A 26,155-nucleotide genomic window follows, 5' to 3' on the forward strand; every position below is an offset into this window, starting at 1 on the left:
ATCAAATATATTTATATAGCATGTTTATATTATATATGTAATAAATGTATTATCATCTTAAAAGTTCCCTCACACCTGAAAGGACCTTGTTTTTTTAAAATTCTCATTTAAAAGATAAGAAAACCAAGACTTGGAATTCATGACTTGCTCAAGGTCCTTGGACATTAAGTGTTAAAGCTGGGACGACCCCTCTAAAATCTTGGTCATTCTGGACTTTAGAGATCCTGCAGTGGCCCTGCCAGGTTCCAGCCCTGTTTTCAGCACTCTCACTGGATATGTGCAATCCAGTGTCAGAGACATCTCATAACTTCTAAGACATTATTGGCAGAGCTGCAGACACTAAAAATGGTACTTAACATGTGTTTGTGAAAATTCATCAAGCTACACAATTATGACTGTTATACTTTTTTCAGATGATGGAGGAGGAGGAGGAGGCAAAGATTTTATACCTGAAGAGATTGGTCATGAGTTAATAATTGATAAATAGATGAAGGCTTCATTGTAGGGTTGGAATTCTCCATAAAATTTTGGTAAAATTCCTCCTCTCTCTACAAATGAGGCTTCTACAGAACTTGCTGCCACATGGGACAAGGCTTAGGAGGTACTGAGAAACTCCATATGTGAACTCTGCTTAATGTACATTCCAGCTTTGGGGCTTGGCTCATTTGTGTCATCCTCAGGGACACTTGCCTGCCTGTCCTCTAAAGCAGTACCCTGGATACTTCTCTTGGGGAGCTTTCTTCCTAGCACATACCACAGCCATCATTTTACCTTCCTTTGATGATTGTTAACATTCCACTGTCTGTCTCCGAGAAAGTCAGAATGACTTAAGGGATATGCTTGGGATGTGCTCAGTTTTAGGAAAAGATCTCTCTGTTATAAGAACTATATGTGACCCTTTCAAGGACTCACACAGCTAGCACAACACAACTGTGCGTGAGGAAGGGCTTCCCGTGTTACTTTGTAAGTTATTGCACCATTTTAACTTTTTTTATATTCAGCTTACATCATTTTTATACTTTTTAAACTAATTTGTAAAAATATAAAAGAAGTGTCTTTAGGTCAGTTAGTTATCATCCAAGAGATACTCTCCCTGCTTTCAAAATCTCAGACACATCCGCCCACAGTGTGGGATAGACAGCAGTGGTGGAAGCCTTCCTCCACCAGGCAAGATATGTGTCCTGACCTCCCATGAGCAGAAAAGCCTAGCGTGCAGGCCAAGACAATTCCTGTAGGCATGTTGTTACAGCTTCTTAGGCCCTCCTTCCCAGCCAGGTACATGGTGGGGGCTGGGGTAAAAGGGTTGGGGATTGAGGAGGCCTCCTCTGTCTACACCCCATAAGGTTATTCCGACTTTCCAGCCCTTGGCCATTTAAGTGAAAATGATGAGCTGAAAAACCACATGCAATAAACAAGAAGGAGCAGCCAACAAATTCTCTTAAAATCTCAGAAATGTTCAATAAACATTTGTAGAGCGAGAAAATAAATAACATCTCAGAGGAGCCAGCAGCTGCCTTTCTCCTTCTTACTGGGGTTCAGGGTGCATGTATCTCCCGACAGGTCACATATCTTGAGGGCAGGGCAGGCCAGTCCCAGCTCTCTAAAGGCTCCTGGCTGCTGTGTCCTCCTCCCTCTCCCACAGTGCCCCCTACGCCCTCACTGGTCCGCTCCGGACTCTGAGAGCTCTTGGGCCTCAATCACTTTTCCATTCTGGCTACCTTCCTGGACCAGCTGTCCAAAGCCCTGTTTCCTCTCCTCTGTACATAGAAGCCGATTCACCAGCAGGCCAGAGCCCAGACAGGCCATGCCATAGAGGGCCAACAAGCTGGGAACTTGAGCTCATCCCCAGCTGGGTCTGGTTGGCTTGGTGGCCAAAGGGAAAACCCAGGACCTCATGGGCCAAGAGAGAACCAGAACAGGGGGTCTTTGGGGTCTTTGCAAATGGCCACAGATGGCTCTGGGTGGAGGTGGCCTGATCCCAGCCCCAAGTGCCAGCTGATGCCAGCCTGTCCACTTGACAGAAAAACACACGCTGGCCGCCTGCCCCGGGGTGTTTCCAGAAGAGAAATTTAATCTAATTTACATACTTCTAGATACATTGATAACCAAAATGTGGCCACTGAAAAAAGTTAAAAGATCGATCAGCTCCCAGTTTCTAGCTGGCCCAGGATCGCAAAATAAAAAGATCCACGTTCCTTATTCTCTACACAAAACGCGTTTTTAAAAAAGTGAAAGGTCTAGGGAGCTATACATAGAAAGGAACAGTGAAAAGAGGGAGGGGGTTGGAAGTGGGGAGGAGAGTCCCACCCCACTCCCTCCAGGGCCCGGAGCCCCCAGAGGTTCTGGGGAGTCTGGACATGGCAGGAGGCAGCTGTCAGCTCTGAGCTCTTCCCAGCTGGGAAGGCCCCTCTGGGGAGGCAGGGAGGGTCCAACAAGGATTTCCGTGGCATTGTGGGCTCAGTGGGGGCTCCCAGGCCCTGGTGGGCCTGCAGAGTGAGCGTGCCTTCCCCTGAGCAAGCACCGTGGCATGATGTGGTCGTTTGACTCGGGAACTGGGGGGCTGGAGCAGATCCCGGGTCTCACGAGGTGTGTGTGTATGTGTGTGTGTGTGTGTGCGTGCGTGAGAGGATAGTCACAGGGCAAGGGGGAACCAGAACAGGGGTTCTTTGGGGTCTTTGCAAATGGCCACAGATGGCAAACTGATCCCCATCTGGCTGCTAGACACTGGAGACTGCTGGCCTTCCTCCCATGACCAGATCACCTGCCACCAGGGACCTGGCCGCTGCCCTGGCTGGATTGGGTAGGTGTGGCCTGAAGGAAGACGCCCTGGGTTTGGCCCCAGCATCCTTGAGCTGAGGGAGGGGCGCCCTGGCTGTAGTGTGCCCGGCCCCCAAGGGTGCCGGTTTGAGGTTTTGGCTTGCTCCTTTGGGAACAGAAAAGAAAGGAGGAAGAGAGGGAAGAGGAGACCAAGGAGGAGTAGGAGACAGAGGTGGCACGAGAGAGATCTGGAATGCTTTTGTGTTAGGGTGCCTCTGCTGCCGCTGTCTGTGCTGGCGGGACCTGAGGCTCCTCGGGCGGGGGGTCTGCTTTGGAGAAATTCATCTCCAGGATGTGCCGCTGTAAGTGCCGCACCCACTCCTCCTGGATGGAGAGAGGTCCCTGGAATTCCACCTCACAGAACCTGTGTGGGGGACAGAGAGAGGGAGGAGTGGCCAGTGCCCTGGCTATACCCTGAGTGTCCAGCAAACCTGCTGCTGCTCAATATGGACAGAGCAAGCCCAAATTTGAGGGAAGGGAACCCAGAAGCCAGATGTTCCCCAATGGAGAGCTACCTCCACCCATCACGGAGTGCTGGTCAGGTCCCCTGGAGCCCCATCTCTATGCTCAGGGCAGTCTGCTGGCTCAGGTGCTGGGTATGGGCCATCTGGCTCCCCAAGCACCTCCACCATCTGACTGTAAGCATGTGCTCTGATTGGAAAGAGCGGAGAAGCAGATCTTGCCCTGCCAGGCTCCAGGACAGAAGGATTCTGGGGAAAGGAGGGTCAGGCACTAACAAGCACCCACCCTGCTCATGCACCCAACTCACCAGCTCCCAGCCCTCATGACCCTAAACAAGGTCTCACAGCACAGGAGCCCCAAACCCAAGCTTGTGGCTGGAGAGACTTAGGTTTGAATCTTACTTCTGACTTTGCCTATGTGGCCTGAAGTGGCCCCCTCACATTCCAGACTCCCAGTTTCCTGGCCTCTGACATTCACCTAGACTTTGGTAATAATGAACTAAGACCTATTTTTTTCTTAATCAGGAAGACACCTGTTGAGCGCTTACTGTGTTCCAGACATAGTCTGAATGCTTTATAAACATTCAACTCTTTAATCCTCATAACAAATCAATAAGGTAGGTTTGCTATCAACCCCCATTGTAGAGGTGGGAATATTGAGGCATGGAGCAGAAAGTCCTTGCCCAAGGTCACTAAGCTGCTAAGTGAGGTCTCAATGGCCACAAAGCTCAGAGTCCCAGCCTAATGCTCTGAGGCATCTCTGTCTGTGAGGAGCCCTTAGCCCGGGTCCAGCCCACCCAGGGCATTGTTGAAACTCCCTTTCCCAACCCTAAGCAGCCTCTGTCCTGTTCAGAGGCTCTGGGTGGCCAAGCTCCAGGCAGGTAGCCTCCCTCCTTCCCTCCCTCTCCCAGGGGCCTCATACCTGCACTTGAGGGTATAGATGTTGCCGACGAACTTAACCAGTGACGTCTGGGGGGGACGGGGCACCAGGGAGGGGACTGGCCGGACCCGGGGTGGGGGTTGCCGCACCTCCTCCAGCTTCTGCTGCAGGTCACTGGCCTCCTCGCCCCCCAGGGCCGCAGAGGTATCTGCAGGGCGGGCTTGTCGGCGCTCAAATTCTGAGGGGGGGGAAGGGACAGGAGATAAGCTGAAGGGCAAGGCCCCTGGGGAGGTTCCTGCCTTCAGCAAGTGATGGGTGATTACTGTGGGGACTGGCCAGCTGGTGCCTGGATGCTGCCTGGCCCTGGTGACAGGTGGGATGGCAGATGGATAAGTGAATGGGTAAGCAACTGAGGAAGTGACTCCAGGGCAGATGCACAGCAGAAAACCTGGGGGAACAGTGGATGGAACCTGCTGGTGTCCATCGCCCTCATGACCCTCTGCCCCCAACACTCACTGTTGATGTTCTGCCGCTGGTGCTCCTCAGCTTTCACAGTGCCCGGTGGGCTGGCTGCCAAAGGCCGCTCACCACTGTCAGCTGCCCGGCCAGCCTCTGGCCCTGGCTCACCCCCAGCACTGCGGCCCAGCATGGACAGGCCCCCAGGTGCCAGCCCCAGGGGCAGCCGTTTGTCGCCCTCACGGCCATGGCCGGCGCTGCGGAACTTCTTGGTGAAGGGGCGGCCACCCTGGATGTAGCTGCGGTAGGCGCCCACCTTCTGGGGCCGGTGCTTGATCCACTCGCTCAGTGTCTCGATGGGTGAGCCATTCACACACCACTCAGTCACGCCGAACTGCCGCAGGTGTGCCCGAGCATGGCTGGCCAGGGCCTTGCGGTTTTCAAAGTAAAGGCCACACAGCTCACAGCAGGCCTCAGTGGCTGCAGACAGAGGGGGCGCTGCTGAGCCCCAGTCCCAAGGGAGCAAGGGTACCCAGAAGTTGCCGCCCTGGTCGGAGACAATCCCGCCTCCCACTGGGGCCTTGACCCTTTCCTGGGGGTGGGCATGCATGTGGCAGTGCCCGGCCCTGCAGATGCCCTCCCAAGACCCTGCCACCCACTGCTTACAGGAGTGGGAGGTCTTCTCATGAAGGGTCTTTGCCTTGAAGGGCAGTTCAGTCTGGATGTAGGTCTTGGCCTTGACCTCTGCAGGGAGGAGGCGGTCCTCCTGCAGGGGTCGCTTGGCTGCCACTGAGCCCAGGTAGCTGGTAGCTGAGGGCTTGGCACTGGTGATGGGTGCCAGGCTGAGGTCACGGGGTACCTGGGCCAGCCCAGCTCCTGGTTTGCCTGGCCGGCCAGCCATGGGCACCAGTGGCAGAAGGGGCTGCACAGACCCAGGAGCCGCTGTGGGGGACCCGTCCTCAACCAAGGCAGGGGCCAGGTCTCCAGCTGGAGGCTCCTTCTTGATGAGGCACGGCTTGGACTTCTTCTTAAGGATCTCCCGAAGTGTGTCAATGGGCGAGCCATTGACGGACCACTCAGTCACACCCATCTGTCGCAGGTGGGAGCGTGCGTGGCTGGACAGGCCCTTGCGGTTCTCAAAGAACTCACCACAGAACTCACAGCGGATGTCACGCACTGGCTCTGCCCGTGATGCTGCACGGGGTCAGGGAAGAGGGGAAAAGAGGGAGGTGGCTATTGGCAGGAAGCCTCCAAGCTCAAGGCCAGTGTTAGCTGCCCTGCTGAACCATTCATGAAGCCCCAGACCCGAATGACCTGCTCCCTCGTCTTCCTCCAGGAGCCCTTGTGTACATCTAGTCCTTCTGCTTGTTCTGTCACCTCAAGGTCTATCTGGCTTTCAGAAGGCTCCCTGTGACATGGTGATGTGTTAAGGATCAAGCACTCCCTTAATCCAGGGCTCAGATGCCAGGGTGACTGTGACCCAGTGTGATGCTGGGTAAGCCACTTCCCCTCTGAGCCTGTTTCCTCCTTGGCAAAATGGAAATGAAAACTTCCACCTCCCAGTGTTACTGGGATGGCCTAAAGCGGGAGCATGGCACCAAGCAGCACAAAATCACATGAGCACTAGCGCTGGGCCATCCTCATCTGCTGGGCATGCAATAAGAGCTCAGCCCATCTGATAGTGCAAAAGGAAAGTGAGTGACAGGGACATTACAACTACTGCATACACAAAGCTTTTTTTAACTTGGCACCTTGCTAAGTGCTTTACATCACTTCACAAAACCATACAGAGTGGAGACTATGCTGATCTCTATCCTCCAAAAGAGGAAACCTGCCCAAGGTCCTTGTTGCTAGACTGTGAGGCAGCTGAGAACCTAACCTGAACCTGACACCCACTTAGTGACCACAAATGTCAGAAAGACAGGTTAGAGACCAACTTCTGGTGGGTCTCTACTCCTGCCCATGGCAGGCATCACTAATTGATCCCTGCAATCTTTCTCCCTGGGAATCTGGTTGGTAGCCACTAACCAATCAATCGGAGGTGACACAAGAAATGGAATCTTTTCGCCACCACTGAATGTATAAATGAAGGATAATCAAGAAACAGCTCAGCTGGGAACAGCATAGCAGACCATACAGCTAGCCCCTTGCCTTCTGGACCTGTGTATCCTCCCTTCCATTTCAACCCTGGGCCCTCTGGGTACCCTGAGGGGTCGGGGGAGGGAACCCCTCACTGATTTCTTCTCCCTGCCTTGTCCCAGGGTTACACTTACACAGGTTCAAGGGGGCCATGTCTTCCCGTGGTGCCACCCAGGGACCCTCAGACGGGTGAGGCTCCCCATGAAGGGCCCCCGGCAGCATCTCACGCTTAATCTCCACACGCATTTGTTCAGGCTTCAGCTTCTTGGTCAGGGAGGGTGCAGTCAGGCCCGAGAACATCTTTCGGGCAGTGGGAGGAGGAGAGGCAGTTGGTGAGTGGCCCAGGGGGCTGCCTGGTGGCGGCCCCAACTTCTTGGCCAGGGGCGAGAGGTGAAGGTCTGCAGGGCTGCGGGCTTCCAGCGAGCTGCCAGGACCTCCGCTGCCCACCACCTTGGCCAGGGCTTTTGGAGTAGGTCCCGGAGGATTGAGGGGTCCGCCAGGCCTGGACTGGGTCCGTCTCTTGAGGATCTCCCGCAGTGTGTCAATGGGCGAGCCGTTGACATACCACTCAGTCACGCCCATCTGCCGCAGGTGTGAGCGTGCATGACTGGAAAGACCCTTTCGGTTCTCGAAGAACTCACCGCAGAACTCGCAGCGGATGTCACGAGCTGGTTCTGGGCCTGAGGCTGCAGCAGAAGAAAGGGGCAGTTAGCACCATGGGTACCATCAGCATTGCCACCTGTGGGTCTCCTGGTCAGCTGGGCAGCAGCACGCCCACAGGCTAAGGTAGTGGTTGAGGGCAGGTGTAGGCCAGGGAGCTGAGGATTGGGGTGGGGACCAGACACCCAGCAGGAGCGAGGGGAAGCTCCAAAGAGCCATGGGCCCTCCTTGGTCCTGGTGGCAAAAAACAGAACCAAGATTCCACGGCTCCACAGGTCCCGACAAGGACTGGGGCAGGAAGGCAAGAAGCGGCAGCCTAAATGCCATGTGCCATCCAGGCCAGGGAAAACCATGGGCACCTTCCACACCAACAGGCAGCACCCCACCCTTGGCCTTCATTCTCAGAGAAGGTCAAGTCATGGAGGTCAAAGGCCGAGAGGGAGGGCATAACAGCCGACTGCCAACAAGAGCTCTGGGCAGAGCCAGCCCACTGCCAAGGGCCCCTGTCTACTCCCTGCCCCAGCAAAGAGGAAGTAGGGAGGGGGCTGCGACCCCCCCGGGAGGGGCTCCAGGGCCCGCAGGGAGGAGGGGGCAGCTGAAGCGAGAACCTACAGAGGTTGAGAGGAGACGGCTCCACATCAGAGGCCCAGAAAATGCCAGCGGCTGCGGCGGCCGAGAGGTCCTGCTTCCCCCAGGGGCTGGCCATACCCGCAGCCTTCAGCTTGGCCTTCTTGGCCGGCGGTGGGGGGGGGAGCAAGGAGAGGGCCGCAGAGGCGGGAGGAGGCCGCCCCAGCTGGGCCAGCACGCCGCGCCCGGGTGGGAGGCGATTCTGGACGCCGACCCTCCTGATGAGCCCGTGGAGCACGTCTATGGGGGATCCCTTGGCGTCCGGGTCGCTGACGCCCAGGTGGCGCAGGTGGGCGCGGGCGTGGCTGGACAGGCCCTTTCGGGTCTCAAACCAGGCACCACACAGCTGGCAGTCCAGCTCTCTGCCCCCGTCACTATCTAAAGCTGCGGAGACAAAACACAGGGGGGGGGTTCACGGCCGCCACCTTGGCCGGCCCTGGGGGACTGAGGCAGGAGGGCCTGGTGTGATTCTCGGCTGCTCAGGCCATCCGGGGTCCAAGACTTATGCCACAGATTGATTTTAAGAGGTTCTGGGAAGTGGGAAGTCCTGTTCCCTGCCTTGCCCTCTGGCATAAAGGTGAGTGTGGAGAGCTCAAGGATGTGGGATAGAGAGGCAGTAGCCCAATTCTAGTGGTCTAATCTGATGCCCTCAGGCCTTCTTCACTGGGACCCCAGCTATGGGAGCTCTGCAGGGTAGGTGGTGGGTACAAAGCAGGGCCCTGCCTGGCTACCCAGCATCATGTAGCCAAAGGCACACCTGCTTGGGGCCCTGCTCCTGGAAGCACAGCAGACCATGGGAGCAGCTTCATGGGGGCCTGAGGTGCCCTGTTGGCCCAGGGGGCCAAGACCCTGGGCTCAGTTTTAGGCCCTAGGGGCCACCAATATGTGGGAAGGCCTGATCTCCTAAGGGCCACCCAATCTGAGGCGGTTTCTTCCCACACCCTACTTAGTCAGATCCACAGGCAGACTGGACCCTACACAGTTAAGAGGTGCCTCTGCACAGGACTGATGCCCAAGAGCATGTGAAGACAGGGCCAACCACGGGACCTCCTGTCAGGTGGACCATCTATCTACCTGTGGGACCCAAGGTGCTCCATGGGAACCCTGGTTCCCTTCATTGCCCCAACCCTCAGGCCCAGATAAGACAAAAAGCTGCCCCTAAGTGGCAAGGGTGACCCTGGCTACTTAATAGCCACAGCCAAGACCCCAGGGCAAGAACAGCAAAGTGGAAGACAGGTGATAATATGCAGTGTGGCCAGCACAACAGGAGACACAGCACCATGACCAACACTCTGACCCAATTGACCCAGAACACAGGAGCTGCAGTCTCCATTGCCCCCACCCTGAACTGTATAGCCCAATATGAGGCCCCCACCCTCCCAGTGCTGGTACCTCCCTCAGCTCCCAGGACCCACACTCACTGAGGTTCAGGGGCCCCTCGTCCTCAGACTGAGGCCACTGTGCCTTTGGGGAGGCCGGCCGGGGACTCAGGGATAGTTGGGGGCTCTTGTCCTCAGGATTCTTGGGGGTAGGGGAGCCTGCCAAGGCCAGTGGTGCCTTCTTGAGGAGTGGGGAGCTGGGCGGGTGAGCCAGGCCCTTGGCTGAGAAGCCAGGAGGTGACTTGATGGCCTTGTTGACAGCAGGGGCATCCAGGGGCTTGGCCAGGGTGAGCAGGCTCTGTCGGGGGGCCCCAGCGACCACCTCCTTCGGCGAGCTGGACTTCTTAGTCAGGCCCTGGGGCAGCCCGAGGGGTGTGTCAGGCAGGCCCTTCTGCTTCACGAGCTCGTAGAGGAGGTCGATGGGGGCACCGCTGCTCTCAGACTCAGCCACACCCAGCTGCCGCAGGTGGGAGCGCGCATGGCTGGACAGGCCCTTGCGTGTCTCAAAGCAGGCACCGCAGACCTCGCAGGTAGTCAGGCTCTGGGCTAGAGGGCAAGACAGAGGCCAGGAGAGCCAGCTGTGAGGCCCCACAGGCCCTGCTCTCCCACTTCTCTTCCCCTGGGGCCCAGCTCACTCAGGCTCCTTACAAGGGTTTTGCTTTGGTCAAGCCCACATGATCCTTAAAATGACCCTAATGAGGCAAGAACTCATCCCAGTTGGCAAATAAGGAAACTGAGTCTCAGAGAGTGGAAGAGTTGTGCCCAAGGGCACACAGCAGGAGGCAGAGCCTTACTGTGGTCCAACTGGTGAAATGCCTTTTGAATCTCCAATGTACCAACCAGTGTCCTGGCAACAGGTTTTCTCCCAAATGCTGACCTGCCAGCCACACACTTTACAGAGTCAAGTCCTGGCCACCCTCTGCCACTCAACTCATGCCCCCAAGCGCTGCGCTGGAGGCCCCAGTCACGGTCTCTGTGGTGCCCTGCACCCTCTTCTGCAGAGCCTTTATCCCTGCCTGTTTGCTTCTTTGCCTCCCAGCTCCCCAACTTCATGACCCCAAGGGCAAGGGCCAGGTATGTTTTGCATCTCTCATATCCCTGGGGTCCAGCAGTGTTTGACACTACTCAATAATGACCTGAGAATCAACCCACAGACAAGGCAGTGTCATGAGGAAGATTACACAGCTAACGGGAGTCAAAGTTAGCCAATGAACTGGGTCTGAGTGCGAGCCCTTGACAACCATGACCACTGCTTCTCTGGATGCCCCTCCCTTGCCCAGTGAGGGTGAAGCTCAAGGTCATGCATGCATGCTCAGGGCAGCAGCAGCTCAAAAAAGAAGACAGCTGGTGTCTCCTTGGTGCCTTGCAGTGCGAGAGAAAGCCGTGGGCAACCTGGGGCCCCCCATATTAATCCCCAGGCCCAAGAGCTCCCTGTGAGTGTGACCAGCCTGACCAGCACCACCGCCCTGCCACCTGGGCCACTCACCCTTGAGGTCCGGCAGCTCTTGCCTGCTACCATGAGAAACCTCTGCAGCCACTTTGCTGCTCAGCCGATTGGCCACCTGCTCCAGGGGCCCGGGAGCAGGTAGGCTCTTCCTGGGGAGCAGGGGGGAGCCCAAGTCCATGGACACCATGGTGTTTTCTTCAGAACCCAGGCCTGTGAGGTTAGGAAGACAGGCTCAGCCCAGGCAAGGCATAGGCTGTCTACCCCCATAAGGACTGAGAGCAGGGACATGGTGGTGTGGGGAAACTTCTTCCTCATCCTTGGTGCCTGCTCTCACTCTTGGAAGTTGAGGCTCCATCCAAAACCCCGAGCCAGTATGATGGAGGGATATCAAGGATGCCTACTGACAGCAGAGACTGGGAACAACTTCCACCCCAGTCTCTGAACACAGTTAGGGGGACATAGTCTGAGCCAAGTCTCCCATCCTAGATCTCAGAGAAAATCTTTCTCTGGGTAGAGCTTGTGGAGGGAAGCATATGTCAGTCTTGGGAGTAGGTGGGGGGAAGGGGTCAGAAGGGGAATTCAGTAAGAGAAGGCCAGGGTCAGAGGCCAGAGAAGCAATGCAGAGGCGAGGAGCCAAGGACAGGGAGAAGGCTCCAAGGGACTTGTGCGGAATCTCCAACCGGACAAGACAGCTGGGGCTGGGGCTGCAGAAACAACTGGGGGGCCTCGGGACGGCCTACTTATCACAAGTTGAGCTCTAAGTGGGGTAACGTAAGAACGAGGATATCACTGAGGACAGGAAAAGTAGGAATCACAGAACTGTATAAAGTTTGTGAAGCGTCATCCATCATAACAGTAAGCTTCCCTGGGTTGGGTGTGCATGAGGAGAGGAAGTCAAAGGTGCATTTTCATAACCTAACTTTTCAGACAAAGGAGACTAAGAGGCCTGTTGGGCCCCAAGTTTAGTGTTTAGAGTATGGACAGAGCTCTGAGGATGAAGGACCAGTATGTCAGATGAGGTCTTGGAGGCATCAGTGCTATGATGGGGAGCCGGTGGGTCCCCTGCTCAATGTGAGTCCTACGGAAGCACGGAGAAGGCAGGCAGAGGGGGCCAGTGGGGCCAGGACACCGAGGACTTTGTCAAAGTCTCCGGGAGAAGTGAAGTGGGCGCGTCTGTCAGATGGGACAGGGACCGTGTCAGGGTTGAAGTGACTTGGAGTCGTTTTCACCGCCGGAGAGGCCGGAACTCTGGCGAGAGACGCTCCCGGGGCTCCAAGAGGAGCAAAGGGCATCTGTCAGACGGGGCGAGGGTCCCACGGGGTGGCGGTGGAGACTGTTTCTGAAGCCCGCAACCCCGAGAGCGGCGACAGGAGGCCCGGGACCCGCGCGACTGGAGGGCCTGGGGGGAGGGGTAGTCCTGGAGACTGGACGGGGGGCGTCAAGGGCGTCTGCGGCTGGCAGGACGCCGACTTTGCCCTTCCCTAACCCTCCCCGGCTCGGGCTCTTACCCGGCGCGGGCGCGGGCGCGGGCCCGGGCCCCGGCTCCGACTCGGCCTTGGGCCCGTCCCGCGGCGGCGGCGGCGGCGGCGGCGGGGGTGGGGTCGGCGGAAGCGGCGCGGGGAGGGCCCCAGAGTCGGGGCTCGGGGGACCAGGTGGCGGCACCCCCGCGGGCGCGCGCTCCCGGACGCCCCCCGCGCGCGGCCCCGCCGCCGCCTTGCTGTCCGCTTTTGTCACTCGGCACTGGGCGGTGGAGGCAGCCATCTTGGCTCCGGCGCACGCGGGGCGGCCGCCCCAGGCGGGAGCAGCCGAGCGCCGAGCGCCGCTGCCGAACCCGCTCCGCTCGGCCCCGCCCCTCTGTGTGAGCCCAGGTCTGCTGGCCGAACTCCGAACGTCGCGACCAAAACGATCGTTCCGGCCCTACCCGCTCCCCCGATCGCGGATGCATGCAAGTCGTGCTCCTAGCTGCTGCCAACGGCCGCCCCAGCCCGGACAGCCCTAAAGCTAGGATGGGAATCCTCCGGCCACACGCATCCACCTTAACAGCCTCCAGGTTCCCAAGCCCCAACAAGCGGAACTGTGACCTGCCCTGGGACCTGCTCCCTTCCCTTCCCTGAAAGTCTCCCCTCCCTGTCGGGCATCCTGTAAGATCCCTGATTCCCAACCACGAGGATCCCCCCAACATCATCCTGACCGCACTGTTCCGCACTCCTACAGAACACCCCACACGGCCGGCACCACATTTTAAGTACAACCCGCTTCTGTCTAACACCAAACAGATTGCCCCCAGCTGTTCCTTGACAGCTGGGTGGGGCCAGAATCTGACCGTTGCCCCGCCCCCAACTTGGCACCCGCCCTCCACGGCCCGCTTAGGGAGGGGTGGGAGAGGCTTTTAAGGACAGCTTTGTAGAGCCAGTGCCCAGACTTAGCCCTAATCTCGGACATCCTTCCTCAACGTAAGGCTCCCAGGATCTTCTCAACCATTCCTTAACAGCCCCCGCCCCGTCCCCAACCCCGGCCCCCGCTCTCCCCTTCACTGAAAGACTGATCATACATAGCTCCCCCTCACAAGACCAAGGCCAGGGCAATGCTGGTCTGCTTCCTCACACTCTAATGGTTGGCCATCTCCCTCAGCACTAACTAAGAGGCTGGCACACTGGTCTTCATGTGGAAACAGCTTAGTCAGAGCTCAGCCTGACTGCTGGGTGTGTAAGGGGTATAAGCCTGACATTCAGGCCTCTGTGGGAGTGACAAAGAAAGGGATGGGGCTAGAACTGCCAACTGTGCCTCCAAGCCACCCCTGAGACACCACAAACCTAGCCAGATGTGTGAGCCAGAAGCAAGAAGCCTGAGGTCATGTGCCCACTCTACCTCTCCCCAAAATGTGACCTCAGCCCACCACTATCCTCTCTCTGTGGCTCAGTCACTTTTTTGTTTTGGGGTCGGGGATGGGGCAGGGAGGCGTGGTTAAGGAGAGGGGGCTTTGATAGCCCTTCCCTCCCTTTGTAGACCCTCAAGTGTCCTTCACTGGTAAGGGGGCTTGCAGATGGGACCAACCTATCCCAGAGTATCAATCAAGGTAGGATCCTGGAAGCTCCAGACAGGAGAAACAAAGAAGCCTCAAACCCAAGCAGCCCTTGGACAACACCTCCCCTCCCCATGTTCAGGCACCTTCTCCATTCCCCAAAGCCCAACTACTCTTCCTGCAAAGTTCTCTGCCTTGAGGTCCAGTAAAGGCTTCTACAAAGTCACACTCCACAAGGCTCGGTCTTTCCATGGTGCCCAGCTCCAGGCCTCTTCACCAAAATATTACTTCTGCATTTCCCAAGCCATCTCACTACAGAGACCACCAAACATGGTGTTTAGAAGTCTAGCTCTACTGCTTTGTGGCTATGGCAAAACAGATGACCCAAGTTTCCTTATCCATAAAACAGGAACACAACAATCCCTAGCCCCATGGAATTGCTTTGTGGCATACATGAAATGAAACCTTAGTACACAGCAAGCACTCAATTATGGGAGTGATTATCACTGCTACCAGACAAATTAGACACCATTAAAAATGTAGAGTGTAGATCCACACTGCCCAATAGGATCAGACTAACCCTGTACGTTTCAAGTATTCAATAGTCATGTAACCAGTGGTGACCTTGTAGGACAGCAGATTTCTATCATCTCAGAAAATTCTACCAAATGACACCACTCTAGATAGAAGATGTCATTAAGGGCAAGGATCTGGAGCCTGACCTGCCTGAGGTTTCAAATCCCAGGTCCACCACTTCTAGCTGTGTGACCTTGGGCAAGTTAATTAAGCTCTCTGTGCCTCAGTTTCCTCATCTTTAAAATGGGCTTATCATAACACCCTTGTAGGGTTGCCATGAGGATGTACATGAGTTCATGTTTGTAAAGTGTTTAGAACAGTATCTGGCTCCTAGTAAGAGCTCAGTAAGCATATGTTAAAATCACTGTCAGGCAAGGCAGGGTGGAACTGGATCCAGGAGGAGCTCTGGGCCAGCCCACATAAAACAGAAGTGACCCATAAGTAGCAGGGTAGTAGTGAGGACAGTTGTCAACGTACTTTGTAGAGTAACTTGAAACACTTTCAGGAAAGGGGAGTGGCTGTCTCCCTCCCATACCCCCATCCCTCTGGACTCCTGGGAAGGGTCAGGGCTCCACACCTGCCCACCTTCTCTTCCCTTACCATCTCCGTAGGCTGGCCCAGGGTCCTCAGCCCAGGTGGGTGGGAAGGGCACTGTGAGAGGTAAGCGGGGCCTGTGGGAGGTCAGATATCCACCAGGCATCCCCCCGGGCTCATGGCCAAGGGGGCTGGGGGGCCTCTCGGCGGCCGATGTGGCCAGCAGCTCCTGTAGGATATTGATGGGTGAGACGGTGAGCTCCCAGTTAGTGATTCCAAAGTCACGCAGGTGGGCCCGGGCATGGCTGGAGAGGCCAGCCCTCGTGTCAAAGCCGGCCCCGCAGAAGTCACAGCGCATCAGGCTGAAGGTGCCAGGGTCAAAGTTAGCCACTGTGGAGAGAGAGAGAGAGAGGACATGGACTGCCTGGGCAGGAAAGGGGGGATGACTCTCCAGCCCCAGTCCTCCCCTCTCCCAGGACTGCTTACCCTCTGAGGATCACACACCTGGTGCTGTTCCTCACCTACATGCCTCCCTTCCCCTTTGCCCATTATGCTCCTGCTTGCGTCAGCTCCTGAGTCCCCCCAACTCCTCCCCACTCTAAGAAGCCTTCTCTTCTGACCTCCTAGGTTTCCCCCTCAACAGCTCGCAGCATCAGGGACCCCACCCTCAAACACTTCTCCAGTTGTGGATTTGCAATCATTTGGGTGATCGATTAAGACCCTTCTTGTGTCTAGAGCTCATGTTCCCAGAGCTTCCCCCATCACAGCCCCAGTTACTCAACATTATAACTGCCTGACTTTGTGGCTGTCCACCCATGTCCCTCACCCCCAGCACACATGCACGCACACACACTCAAACACCATACCAGCACCTCCCAAAGTGGTCTCCATGTCTGCCAGCATCAGAGCCACCCAGGGCGCTCGTGTTGGAGAAAGACCTCTGGAATCAGAACCTTGGTGCCTGGGACTCTGCATACCTCACAGGCAGCCCGGGGGATTCTAAAGCCAGCCAGGCTCCCACCACTGCTGTGACCGGGCTGCGAACTCCAGGAGAACAGGGACTGCTGTTTCATTCACTGCTGTGGCCCCAGTGCTCAAAACAGAGGGGACCTCGCTCAGTAAATATTTGTCGAATGAAGAAACCAATGAAATCCCCTGCCTGGGGCTGACTCCTCTGCCTATATGCCTTCCTCCAGCTGCTGGAAGGGCCGGGGCATGGGGGTATCCCCACACCTCCACCAAGGTGAGTGCCTTTGCTGCGGCTCCCAGGTCTTCCCAGAGGGGAGGCCCCAATTTCACCCAGCTTGGCACTACGGGAGGATTTAGAGTAAGGGTTGTTGGTTGGTTCAGACTCAGCTGCCCAGCTGTGTGTCTCGGGTGCCTCGGAGGGAGGTGGGTGCTGGAACGAAGCCCCCCTACCTTTTTTCTTCTTCTTCTGGAAGGAGAACCTTCGTTCGATGGCCTTCACCTCCTCAGCGGAGATGAAATGCCGAACATTGTAGCTGACGCCCACACGGTTTAGGTGGCCCCGCACATGGTTTGCCAGGCCGATGCCATTGTGGAAGCGATCGGGGCAGTAGGGGCACTTCCGTTCCTCGTGCTTCAGCGCCACTGCTGGGTCCCCATCCAGGATTGTGTCCAACCCCAGTGGGCCACCCAGCGGTGCCTCCAGGAGTAGGAAGTCCAAGGGGTGGGTGCCCCCCACCCTCAGTTCCTCAGGCTGCAGACTTGGGGGAGCTCTAGCTGCTGCAGCCAGGACCTGGGACCTCAGCTTGGCCACCAGCACAACTGGCACCATCCCAAGGAGCTGCTGTTGCTGTGCTGGTGAGGCCTTGGCTGCCCGCAGGGCTTCTCGGAAAGTCTGCTTCAGCTCCAGGGCTGACTCTGGGATGAGGCCAGGGACAGCTAGGGGTGGAAAGACCCCATTTCCAGGGAAAAAGTCCATTTCTGAGGCCAGTTGTATATCCTCCTCCTCCTCTTCGCTCCAGGGGTGCCTCTGGTCCCCTAGTTGGGCTGGGAGCCCTTGCAGATGGACAGCATTTTTACTTCTACTGGGCTGCAAGGAATAGGGGGTGGATGCTAGTGGTAAGGGAAAGGCTGGCCTTCCCAGGGACCTCTGTCCCATGCTGTGTGGTAGTGACTTTGACAGTGGGAAATCCCTTGTGCCCAGCTGCTGGCAGCCTGGGCCAAAGGCCAGGCTGGGGTTGTATCCAGTAGGGTTCTCCCGCCATGTAGGGGCCAAGAACGGCTCACTGTTGCCAAAGTAGTCCTCAGCAGCTTCAGGGAAGCGGGCATACACATCCTGGCTGGTGCCAGGCTGGCTGGCAGGGTCCTCCTCAAATGCCTGGCTATCCTCCTCCCAGTGGGGACGGGCATGCACAAGCCTCACATGCTCCCTGAGCAGGCTCTCGCTGGGGGCTGGGAAGCCACAGAAAATGCAAGCATTGAGGCCCAAGGAGGCTCCATAGGGCTGATAGCCAAGGGTGGTGGCGTCAGGGCCTGGGCTGCCACCCCCAAAGGGCTCCTTGGCAGCCTGGCTCGGTGACTCGCGCATGTGCAGCTTGGCATGCTGCACAAAGGTTTTGGAGGAACTGGTGCCAAAGACGCACTTGGAGCACTGTAGCCGTGCCTCCCGGCCCTCATCACTTGGGATCCGCTTCAGCTTCTGGATTTCTTCAAGGATCTTCTCCCTGGAGGCCTGGTGTAGCTGCCGGTGCTGCTCCAGGGCACAGGGGTCAGCGAAGGCCCAGCCACACTCACCACAGGCCAGCGGGGCCACATTAGCCGGGGGCTCCTGGCCTGGGGCTCGGCGATGCTGGCTCATGTGCTCCAGAAGGTGCTCCTTCTGCTTGAAATAGATGCTGCACTCCACGCACGGGAACACAGCTGGATCCTCGTCCTCATCCTCGTCTGGGCTGGCCACCCCTTCGGCCACCTCCTGCAGCAGCTCACACAGGTAGGGACTGGTCCGGACTGGGGACAGCAGTGGCTGCAGTCGCTCTACAGATGCCTCCGAGTTCACCGTCCAGGTCTGAGTGGCCACTTCTGTGGCTGACCTAGGCAGGCACCACTCCGCAGCTGGCTGGGCCAGATCCTCCAGGTCCGTCAAGTGCTCTCTGGTGCCTACCTCAACATCCAAGGTCTTCGTGGTGTCCTCTACAGGCACCAGCACTGTCCTGAAGGAGGTGAGAGGTGGTGGTGGGGGCAGCAGGTCCAGGGGCAACCCTACATTCTGAGGTGGGGACTGCTCATCTGCATCTTGCAGCCAGTTGAACCTGGGGTGGCTCTTGGGGGACTTCTCCAAGAGCTTTGGCTCACCCTGGTGGTACAAGAACCTTCTAGAGCCCTCGAGCTCAGCGTGGGGCTTCACAGTTCTCACAATCACTGAGTCCTCGAACCTCTGCTCAGATGGGATGCCCTCCCCAGTTTCCTGGACCAGGGGGTGCTCCCAGGGTCCCCGGCCATCAGGGAGACCAGAGAAGTGTCTCAGGAGATGGGGTGGTGGGGAGCCTGGCCGGAATTCCAGGCTGCCTCCATCCCAGCAGCTGCAAGGAAGTGCCAATGGGGACAGGTTAGCCATGGACCTCAGTTTCCCTTCCTTGGGCATGGGAGAGGGGTCCTCCCAGGCAGTCTGAGACAGGCCCCAGAGACCCAACCCAAGGGTGACCTCAGAGTAGCCAGGAGTGTGAGGGTGAGGGTGGGGAGTAGGGGGAGTACATGTGGACCATTCCAGAGGCAGTGGGCCAAAAGCCAGATTCAGCTCCCGGGGTGCACCTGTACATATAGCCTAGCCCTGTTGCGTTGTAGGGGAATGTGTAGAGACCACACTGGGGTCATAAAGTGTGTCCCTAAGTCTGGTGGCACAGTCAACTCTCATCTGTCCTCCAGGAAGGCCCAAGATTTTCACCCACGATCCAGACTACTTTTGTATTAATCCTCCCCAAACTGGGGTGATTTGTTTAGTTTCACCATTCCAGCAAATTTACTGAAACTCTGTGGCATGAACTGCTCCAGGGATGTAGATCCCCCTGCCACTCCTCCCACCCCCACCCCCACCCCTACCCCCACGTCATCTCCCCTCTTGTAAGGACAAAGTCAGGAGAGGTGCAAAGTCTCCACTCAGCCTCTGGCCCCAGTGATCCTGACCTCCTTTGTGTGTGTGTGTGGGGGGGGGGGGTAGACCACCTCACTGAGCCTCAGTTTTCCAATCTTAAAAATGGGACAAGTCCCAAGAACCAGGAGCTTCCATGGCCTTATGCAACATCTAAGGAGCTCTCTCATATCCATAATCAAAGAAAACTTATCACATGACAGGTGCTTATTTAAATGATCCCAACCATAGCCCTTCAACAGGGGACCTTGACCACATGAAGTGTAGGGTGACAATGACACAACTCAGTGTTGGGGAAACACTTCACTTGGCCTGAAGCCTGGCTCCTGGTCAGCCTATGACTAATGTGCGTTCTTACTATGACTCTTTCTGATCCATCTCCCTTCATTTTCAAGACCCTGCTTCCACAAGAGGTTGTCAACCACACTGAGAGGCCTGCCAGAAATAATGGGGTCACCTCTCTAAGCCCCATCAGTGACATGAGATACTAACAGGACCATTCCCCCAGTGCTGTGGAAAAATTTCAGTGGGGTAAACCTGTGCCAAGAGCCCAGCATACAGTAAATGCTCAATAACAGAGAGCTATTATTAATCCTGACATGACTATTATTACATATTGGCACCACCAAGCTTTTTAATATAGGGTCACTGCCATCAGCATGGCTGTTGATTTCTGTTCCTAACCAATATCCCTTGAATCCTCAAGAAAAGTTGGTGAGATGCATCTTAGGGACTTTACAGATGAGGAAACTGAGTCTCAGAGAGGCCTGGCATCATTCTAAGGGTCACCTGGCAGAGATAGGATCCCAAGGGTCCAACCTCCAGGTGCCTGCCCCTCTGGCTGTGTCCTGGCAGGGATAATGAGAGTTGACCCTTTGTGTTCATCCCAGTCCACCCCCCACCCCCTGCACACACCCAGGGGCTTGTCTGCTGGGAGCTACTTCCTCCTGCCTGGCCTCCTGATTCCCTCTGGTGCCCTTCTCACTCCCAGGGCTTCTCTCAGGACTGGGCACATCCTGCTTGCCCCCCTGCCCTCCCTGAGGTCAGGGCCAGCATGGCACTCACCAGCTGCTGATCCGATGGGTGGCGGAGGTGGCACAGGGGAGGGCTTCGCTGAGGCCGGGATGGGGCTGCCCGTCTGCAACAGAGAGGGGAGACCCTGAGGGGCTGGGGTCCCCCTGGCTGGGGCCCTTCGCACCCCAGCTCTGGAAGCCCTACCAGGCACCTTGCAAGGGCCCGGCTCCCCAACCCTCTCCTCTGAGAGGCCGTTGGCCTCTACATTCCTGAGCCCTGAAAGGGGTTTCCTTGGAGGAGTCCCCTTAGCTCTCCTGGGGGATACCAGAGGCTTGCTGCCTTCAATGGTCTTCTCTTTGTCCCTGCTGGGCAGCCAGGGTGATTTTTTAAAGTCACACACTGGTAAAAACTCAGCTGGCTGCTCATATCTACAATAAAAGCCAGATTCCAACCACCACCTATGAGGGCCTGTGAGGGCAGACCTCTGCAGGTCTTTCTAGCCTCACTTCCCTCTCCTCAGCCCTCACTCACTCCACCCCAACTGCTCTGAAGCCTCAAGCCCACCTAGCTCTTTCTGGCATGGGGCCCTTGCACTGGCTATTCCCTCAGCCTGAAGAGCCCTTCCCTAGCCACCTGCCAAAGTGAGCTTCTGTGGTTTCCTCTCTCATCACCTATTTCATTTCTTTCTTAGCACTCTCTGAAACTGCCTAGTTCCTTCTCTGGATGACTGTATGCTTGTGTCCCCTGCTAGCATGTAAGCACCCCTCAAGGGGGTGCTTTTCAGTCTCATTCACTGCAGCACCCAGAGCCTGGCATACAACAGGTGCTCAAACAATACTGGCCAGATGATGAGTGAGAAACCTTCTAGCCTGAGCTGCAGAGGTCCCATCCTGCCTTCCAGACCCCATTCAAGCCTATATTCTACAATCAAATCCTCTCCTGGGAGCCGTCACACAGATAGAGCCAACTCTCCATTATCCGCCTATAGAGCCAACGCCTGGAGCAACCACAGGAATCCTGTGTGCTTCCTCTGCCCCCCTCCCACCCTGGCAAGGCGAGCATGCCAATTGGGGCTCCTGCCAACAGCCTTGGCCAAGGTTAACACACTGGGGTAACTTGCACCCTGTCCAGAGCCTGACAGATGCAATTGCTGGATTACTATGAATTTGAAGAAGGGCCAGAAAGGGGACTAGTGCTGAGGCTCACTCTTTTTCCAATCCCTGACCATCAAATTTGCCCAGGACAGTGAGAGTTGACTGTCAGAAACCCAAGTAAAGTATGGGCGGGAACGGGTAGAGGGATAAGAAAGTTGTGATCACTGACTGAGGTCCTTTGTGCTGAGCCTGAGAGAAGGTGACTATTGTGGCCTCCAGAAAGTGAGGATGCTGATGGAAGTATAGAAATTCATTGTCCAGAACAGCTTACCACCCTTGGTGCTATTTATATTTGGGGCCAATTATTCTGGGGGTGGGGGGCTGCCCTATGCATTGCAGGATGGTGAACAGCATTCCTGGTCTCTACCCACTAGAAGCTGGTAATCCCTGCCCCCCACCCATGCAGTTATGACAACCAAAAATGTCTCCAGATATGGTCAAAGTGTCCCCTGGGGGCAGAATCACTCTTCGTTTGAGAACCCCTGGAGTAGACAGACGCGGAGCAGAGACAGGCCAGGAGTATGCTTGGAAGCAAGGGCAGGTGTCAGCGTGGGAGGATGGGGTGGGTGGGGTGTTGGAGACCGTATGATGGTTGGGAAAGCCAGGTTTGAACCAGCACAGGAATCAAGACCACAAGCATCAGAAGTATGAGCTTCTCAGGATGGCACAAACAGTTCACTGGCAACAAGCCCCAGCACAGTCACAAGTCTCAGGTTCCAGGCATCCTGCTTCTGAGATTCTGGGACCTTAAGCTCCTGAGATTCCAGGCGTCCCAGATTTGATGATTCTGTGATTGCCATTGTCTAAGAATGCCACGAGCCAGGGGGCTGTGTTGGCCTCTTTGAGCAGCTCCAGTGAGGCTCCTATTTTTAGTGACAGTGACTTTGAAGGAAGCAGGCCAAGCAGAGTCCCATATCCAAGACACCTGGGGGCCAGGAGCTCACCCAGTCAGTAGGGATTCAGTCCCTATGGGTCAGACAAGGCTCTCAGTTGCCATGCCAAGGGGCCCTTATGGATTCCTACCTTCTGGGATCCCTGAAAGGTTTGAAAATGAGAGAGGGAATACAAGAAGAGTGTCTATGAGCAGCTTGAACCCAAGCCAGGCAGCATGGCGGAGTGGCCAAGAACCTAGACTTTGGAGTTAGATCCTAGTTCAAGGCCCAGCAGCAACCAGAAGGGCATGCCTTTCCCATTCCAAGTCTCAGTTTCCTCTCTGTACAGTGGGAATAGCCACCAACCCAGTTTCACACAGCAAGTGACTGGTGCCAAGGAGATCCCAGTAAATGTTCCATCCACAGAGGCAGCAGTAGTGGGGAGGGAAGGAGGTTGGAGTGCCTAGGGGGTCGGGGCTGGTTCGGAGACATCCCAGGTTGGAAGCTGGAGGCTGGCCTCAGAGCCTCAGGCCCCTGCTCACTCCGTGCTCTGATTTCCTCTCCAGTCTAGGCTCCACAAGGGCAGATTTGGTGTTCATCCTCTGGCCCCTGGTCCCGATACCAGTACGCACCAAACTTCATCAATCTGTGTGAACCATCTTAGCCCCCTAAACCTTGGCTGTACCTGGGAGAAGCCAAACATTGGTGGGTGGTTACAGGGAAGTTGTGGGGGCTCCAGGCTAACAGCCATACTAGATGACAGAGGAGGCAGTAGACATATCCATGTCCAGGTGGAGAAGTTTGAGGGTAACCATTCCAGGGGTGCCCTGGGGGGATTCCAAGGGCTGGGTGGGGCTGAGGGAGGGCCTAGGCTTCAGAGTGGAACAGCAGCCCCAGTAACTGTTCCTATTTATAGACATCACAAGACTCCTAGGGCAGGTGCCTGTGCCAGGAAAGGGGGGTGAAGTAGGCTGAGAGGGCAGCAGGGGATCAGGGGGAGTGAAGCCCAGGCCCTCCTCCAACCTCCAGGCCAAGATCCCACTTCAAGTCATCCCCACCCCATACCCCCATTTGCTCAGAGACACCACTAATGGTGGACCTTGCCCTCCTCAGCAGCCACATTCCCCTCCTCCCAGGAACATGCACTGGACCCTAATTGATTCCCTGGGGGAACTGAGAACACACCTACCTACTTACCTGGGGCTTTTGCTAGGTAGAGAAGACACATCCAATACATCAGACCCAGACCCAGAAAGGACCCCAGGACCCCAGAGCCTATTCCCTGGGGCTCCCACAGCCCAGATCCTGGGCCTGCTCTATAGAGGAGTTGTGGGGACACTGTGGCCTGGGACAGGGTCCTGCGTCTCTCTCCGCCTTGGTTTCTAAGGGGTTGGAAAGGGGATTGCTAAGGTTCCCTGAACTCTGATAGCCTGCAGGTCTCACCCTTCCATTCCCCTGTATAATACCTTCAGGTGCTACCAGTCACCTCCATGCCATTGAATATATGGAGCCCACTGCCTAACTCGCTGTTCCTCATCCTCGATTCCTAGATGCCCCCCAGGCTGGACCAGACTGGGCTTCCCCCATTGCAGCTCCAGCAACTGTGTCATAACACCTGGTGGTTGGTCTGTCTCCCTGATCCCAAATGGCATGGTCCATGAGAGTGGGGATGGTGTGTATGCTTGGTCACTGGCTGTGCCCCAGTGCCCAGCCCAAGAAGTTGTTCTGTCAATATCTAAGCATCATGAATGTTGCTAAGGGTGAGTGGGGGCAGGTCAAGGATGCCTTGATGGAGCATGGGCTTAAGGATGAGTGCTGTCGAGCCAGGTTACTGACTAGCTTTATGACCTTGGGCAACTTAAACCCTTAGGGTCTCTTTATCCATCTCTAACATGGGGCACTAATAACAAAGCTACCCCACAGGGTTCTTTTAAAAATGCCATGAGAGGATCGCATGAAGGGGTTGGCATATAGGAACCCCCTAACTGGGTGCTTGCAGATTCCTGGAAACCAAGGCTTTCAGGGCAGGCCAAGGAGATGAAGGGAGATGTGTCTGGTGCATCAGCTTGTGCTGCCCCCACCACTCTCCAGCCATACCAGGCTCCTGCTTGGTCCTTGAATATGCCAGGCTCCTCCTCACCAGAGGGCCTTTGCATTGGCCATCCCCCCGACCTGGCTTGCCCTTCCCATCATTCATTCCATGCTCCACTCAAATTTCACCCCCTCAGAAAGGCTTTCCCAAGTCCCCCAGGCATGGGCCTAGCACTCGAGTACCTTCACTGTATCTGTCACTACCTGCCCTTATTTCTTTAGTTGCTTGTTGTCTGTCTCCTCTACTAGAATGTCAGGCCCCTGAGGGCAGGGACTTGTGCCTCTTTTGTTTATATCTGTATCCCTAGTCTAGAACAGAGATTGGCACATAGTAGGTGCTGAGCATAATGAATAATTTTCAGGTGGGGACAGTCTGAGATCACCTTTTGCTGGGTAAACCGAGGCACAATGGGGTGGATGGCATCCCTGACTATCCAATCTCTCCCCAGCCACTAGAGGGCACAAGCTGCCTTGGCTCATGGCTCAAGGGCAGAACTCACCAACGCAGTGCAGCAAGGAAGAGCCAGGATAGACTGCTGAGGCTGGGTAACCCTGGGGAACAAGTAGGCTCAGGGTAGGGAGCTTAGGGTTCTAAGGTGGGCACCTGGACCCAATTAGTGTGCTCAGAGGAGGGAGCCAGGCAGATCTGAGTTCAAGTTCCAGCTCCTTGTCACCCACTGTAGGGCCTTCGTCAGGTCATTGGCTTGCAGGGCCTCTGTTTTAACAACTGTAAAATGCAAAACTAAGCAGGGTGCAAAGAGAAGGTTCTGGACCCAAGAAGAATCTGTATCCCAACTCAGCCTCTGCTAGGCTGGGTGACTTGGGGCCCTGTCTGAGCCTTGGGAACTGGGCTGGATGCTCCCCCAGGGCCACAGGGCCCACTCTCTTACCAGAAATGCCACCTCTGCCATCCAGAATGTCTCGGGGGCCCTCCTTGGTGACAGGCAGGTAATGGGTAGACCGGAAGATGCCACCATCCCCCTCAGCTGCCTCAGCCCCACCTTCGATGTCTTCCCTTGGAGCTGGGCCAGGCAGTCTCTCAGGGCCTCGAGGACGGTCTGGGGCAGCCAGGCCGCCTGCCAGGGGTCCATCCATGGATGCTCTCCGCTTGGCTCCACTCAGCTGCTGGGCTGGCTCAGCAAGGCATTGTAGATCTGGGGGCAGAGAGACAGGTGCTTAGGGGAGGTAGGAAAGGGACTCTCTCAGTTTCTCCTTCTTTGAAGCCCCAGTCCTCACCCTTAGAGCGCAGTACCTAAGTTTAACTTCCAGCCCAGGTGAGCTAAATAAATGGTGCTGAGGCCCTATCCACATACAGTGTACGGAGAACACTTATCTTTACACAGATCCTGTGCTGCCTCAGTTTACCCATTTTTATACATGCACACTCAGCCAGCTTGTTTTATTCCAGCATTAATCCTATCACTTCTCACAGATGCCTCCCTTTTGCACTTTCCCCAAATGTGCCCTCATTCCATGCACACATATACCCTATGCCCACGCCTTGGCATGCATGCCGGCCACTTCTACACTCTGATCTTATACCCTAAAGTCCCCCCATCATTACCCCTGCACTTTTCCCACACTCCAGCCCTCCCCCACACGATCTTAGTGTTCTCCAGCATTAATACCTTCACCCTCACAACAGCCCAGTGACCCCAGATTAACCCCTTTGCTTTCCCCCAACATTACCCCTCATGCACACCCCAACCTGAGCTCCTCCATCCCACCCTCCCAAGACCTCTCTAGTCTGCAGGCAATGGGGATGGAAGGGGCTCCTGGTCCATAAATGAGGACCCTGAGGAGGCCATGAGGGTGGGGGCTGTCCTCTACACCTATAAATACCTTCAAGGTAACGGCAGAAAGTGAAGGGCAGGAATGAGGCGCCCTCCCTGGGGAGATGGTGGGGAGACCGGGC

The 26,155-nt window shown here is 56.2% G+C and overlaps 1 protein-coding gene across 7 annotated transcripts; it reads right to left on the minus strand.

Annotated features, from left to right (window-relative positions):
* Positions 1–1,433: 1,433 nt before the first annotated feature.
* Positions 1,434–26,155, minus strand: WIZ (WIZ zinc finger). 7 transcript variants are annotated; one of them, XM_087816779.1, is made up of 13 exons: positions 26,083–26,155; positions 25,131–25,394; positions 20,175–20,247; positions 16,418–18,543; positions 15,065–15,388; positions 10,906–11,076; positions 9,462–9,965; positions 8,026–8,424; positions 6,888–7,439; positions 5,281–5,808; positions 4,675–5,094; positions 4,201–4,396; positions 1,434–3,181 (listed from the first exon to the last, which is right to left on the minus strand). In XM_087816779.1, exons 2-13 carry the CDS (start codon positions 25,333–25,335, stop codon positions 3,022–3,024), a joined length of 5,658 nt encoding a protein of 1,885 aa, XP_087672905.1. In that variant the 5' UTR covers positions 25,336–25,394; positions 26,083–26,155; the 3' UTR covers positions 1,434–3,021. The 7 variants fall into 7 exon arrangements, with proteins under 7 accessions (XP_087672905.1, XP_016064836.2, XP_016064837.2 ...); XM_016209350.2 differs by lacking the exon at positions 10,906–11,076; XM_016209351.2 differs by lacking the exons at positions 8,026–8,424; positions 10,906–11,076.

Source organism: Miniopterus natalensis, chromosome 4, assembly GCF_054644295.1.
Source record: "Miniopterus natalensis isolate mMinNat1 chromosome 4, mMinNat1.hap1, whole genome shotgun sequence".
Lineage (NCBI taxonomy): Eukaryota > Metazoa > Chordata > Mammalia > Chiroptera > Miniopteridae > Miniopterus > Miniopterus natalensis.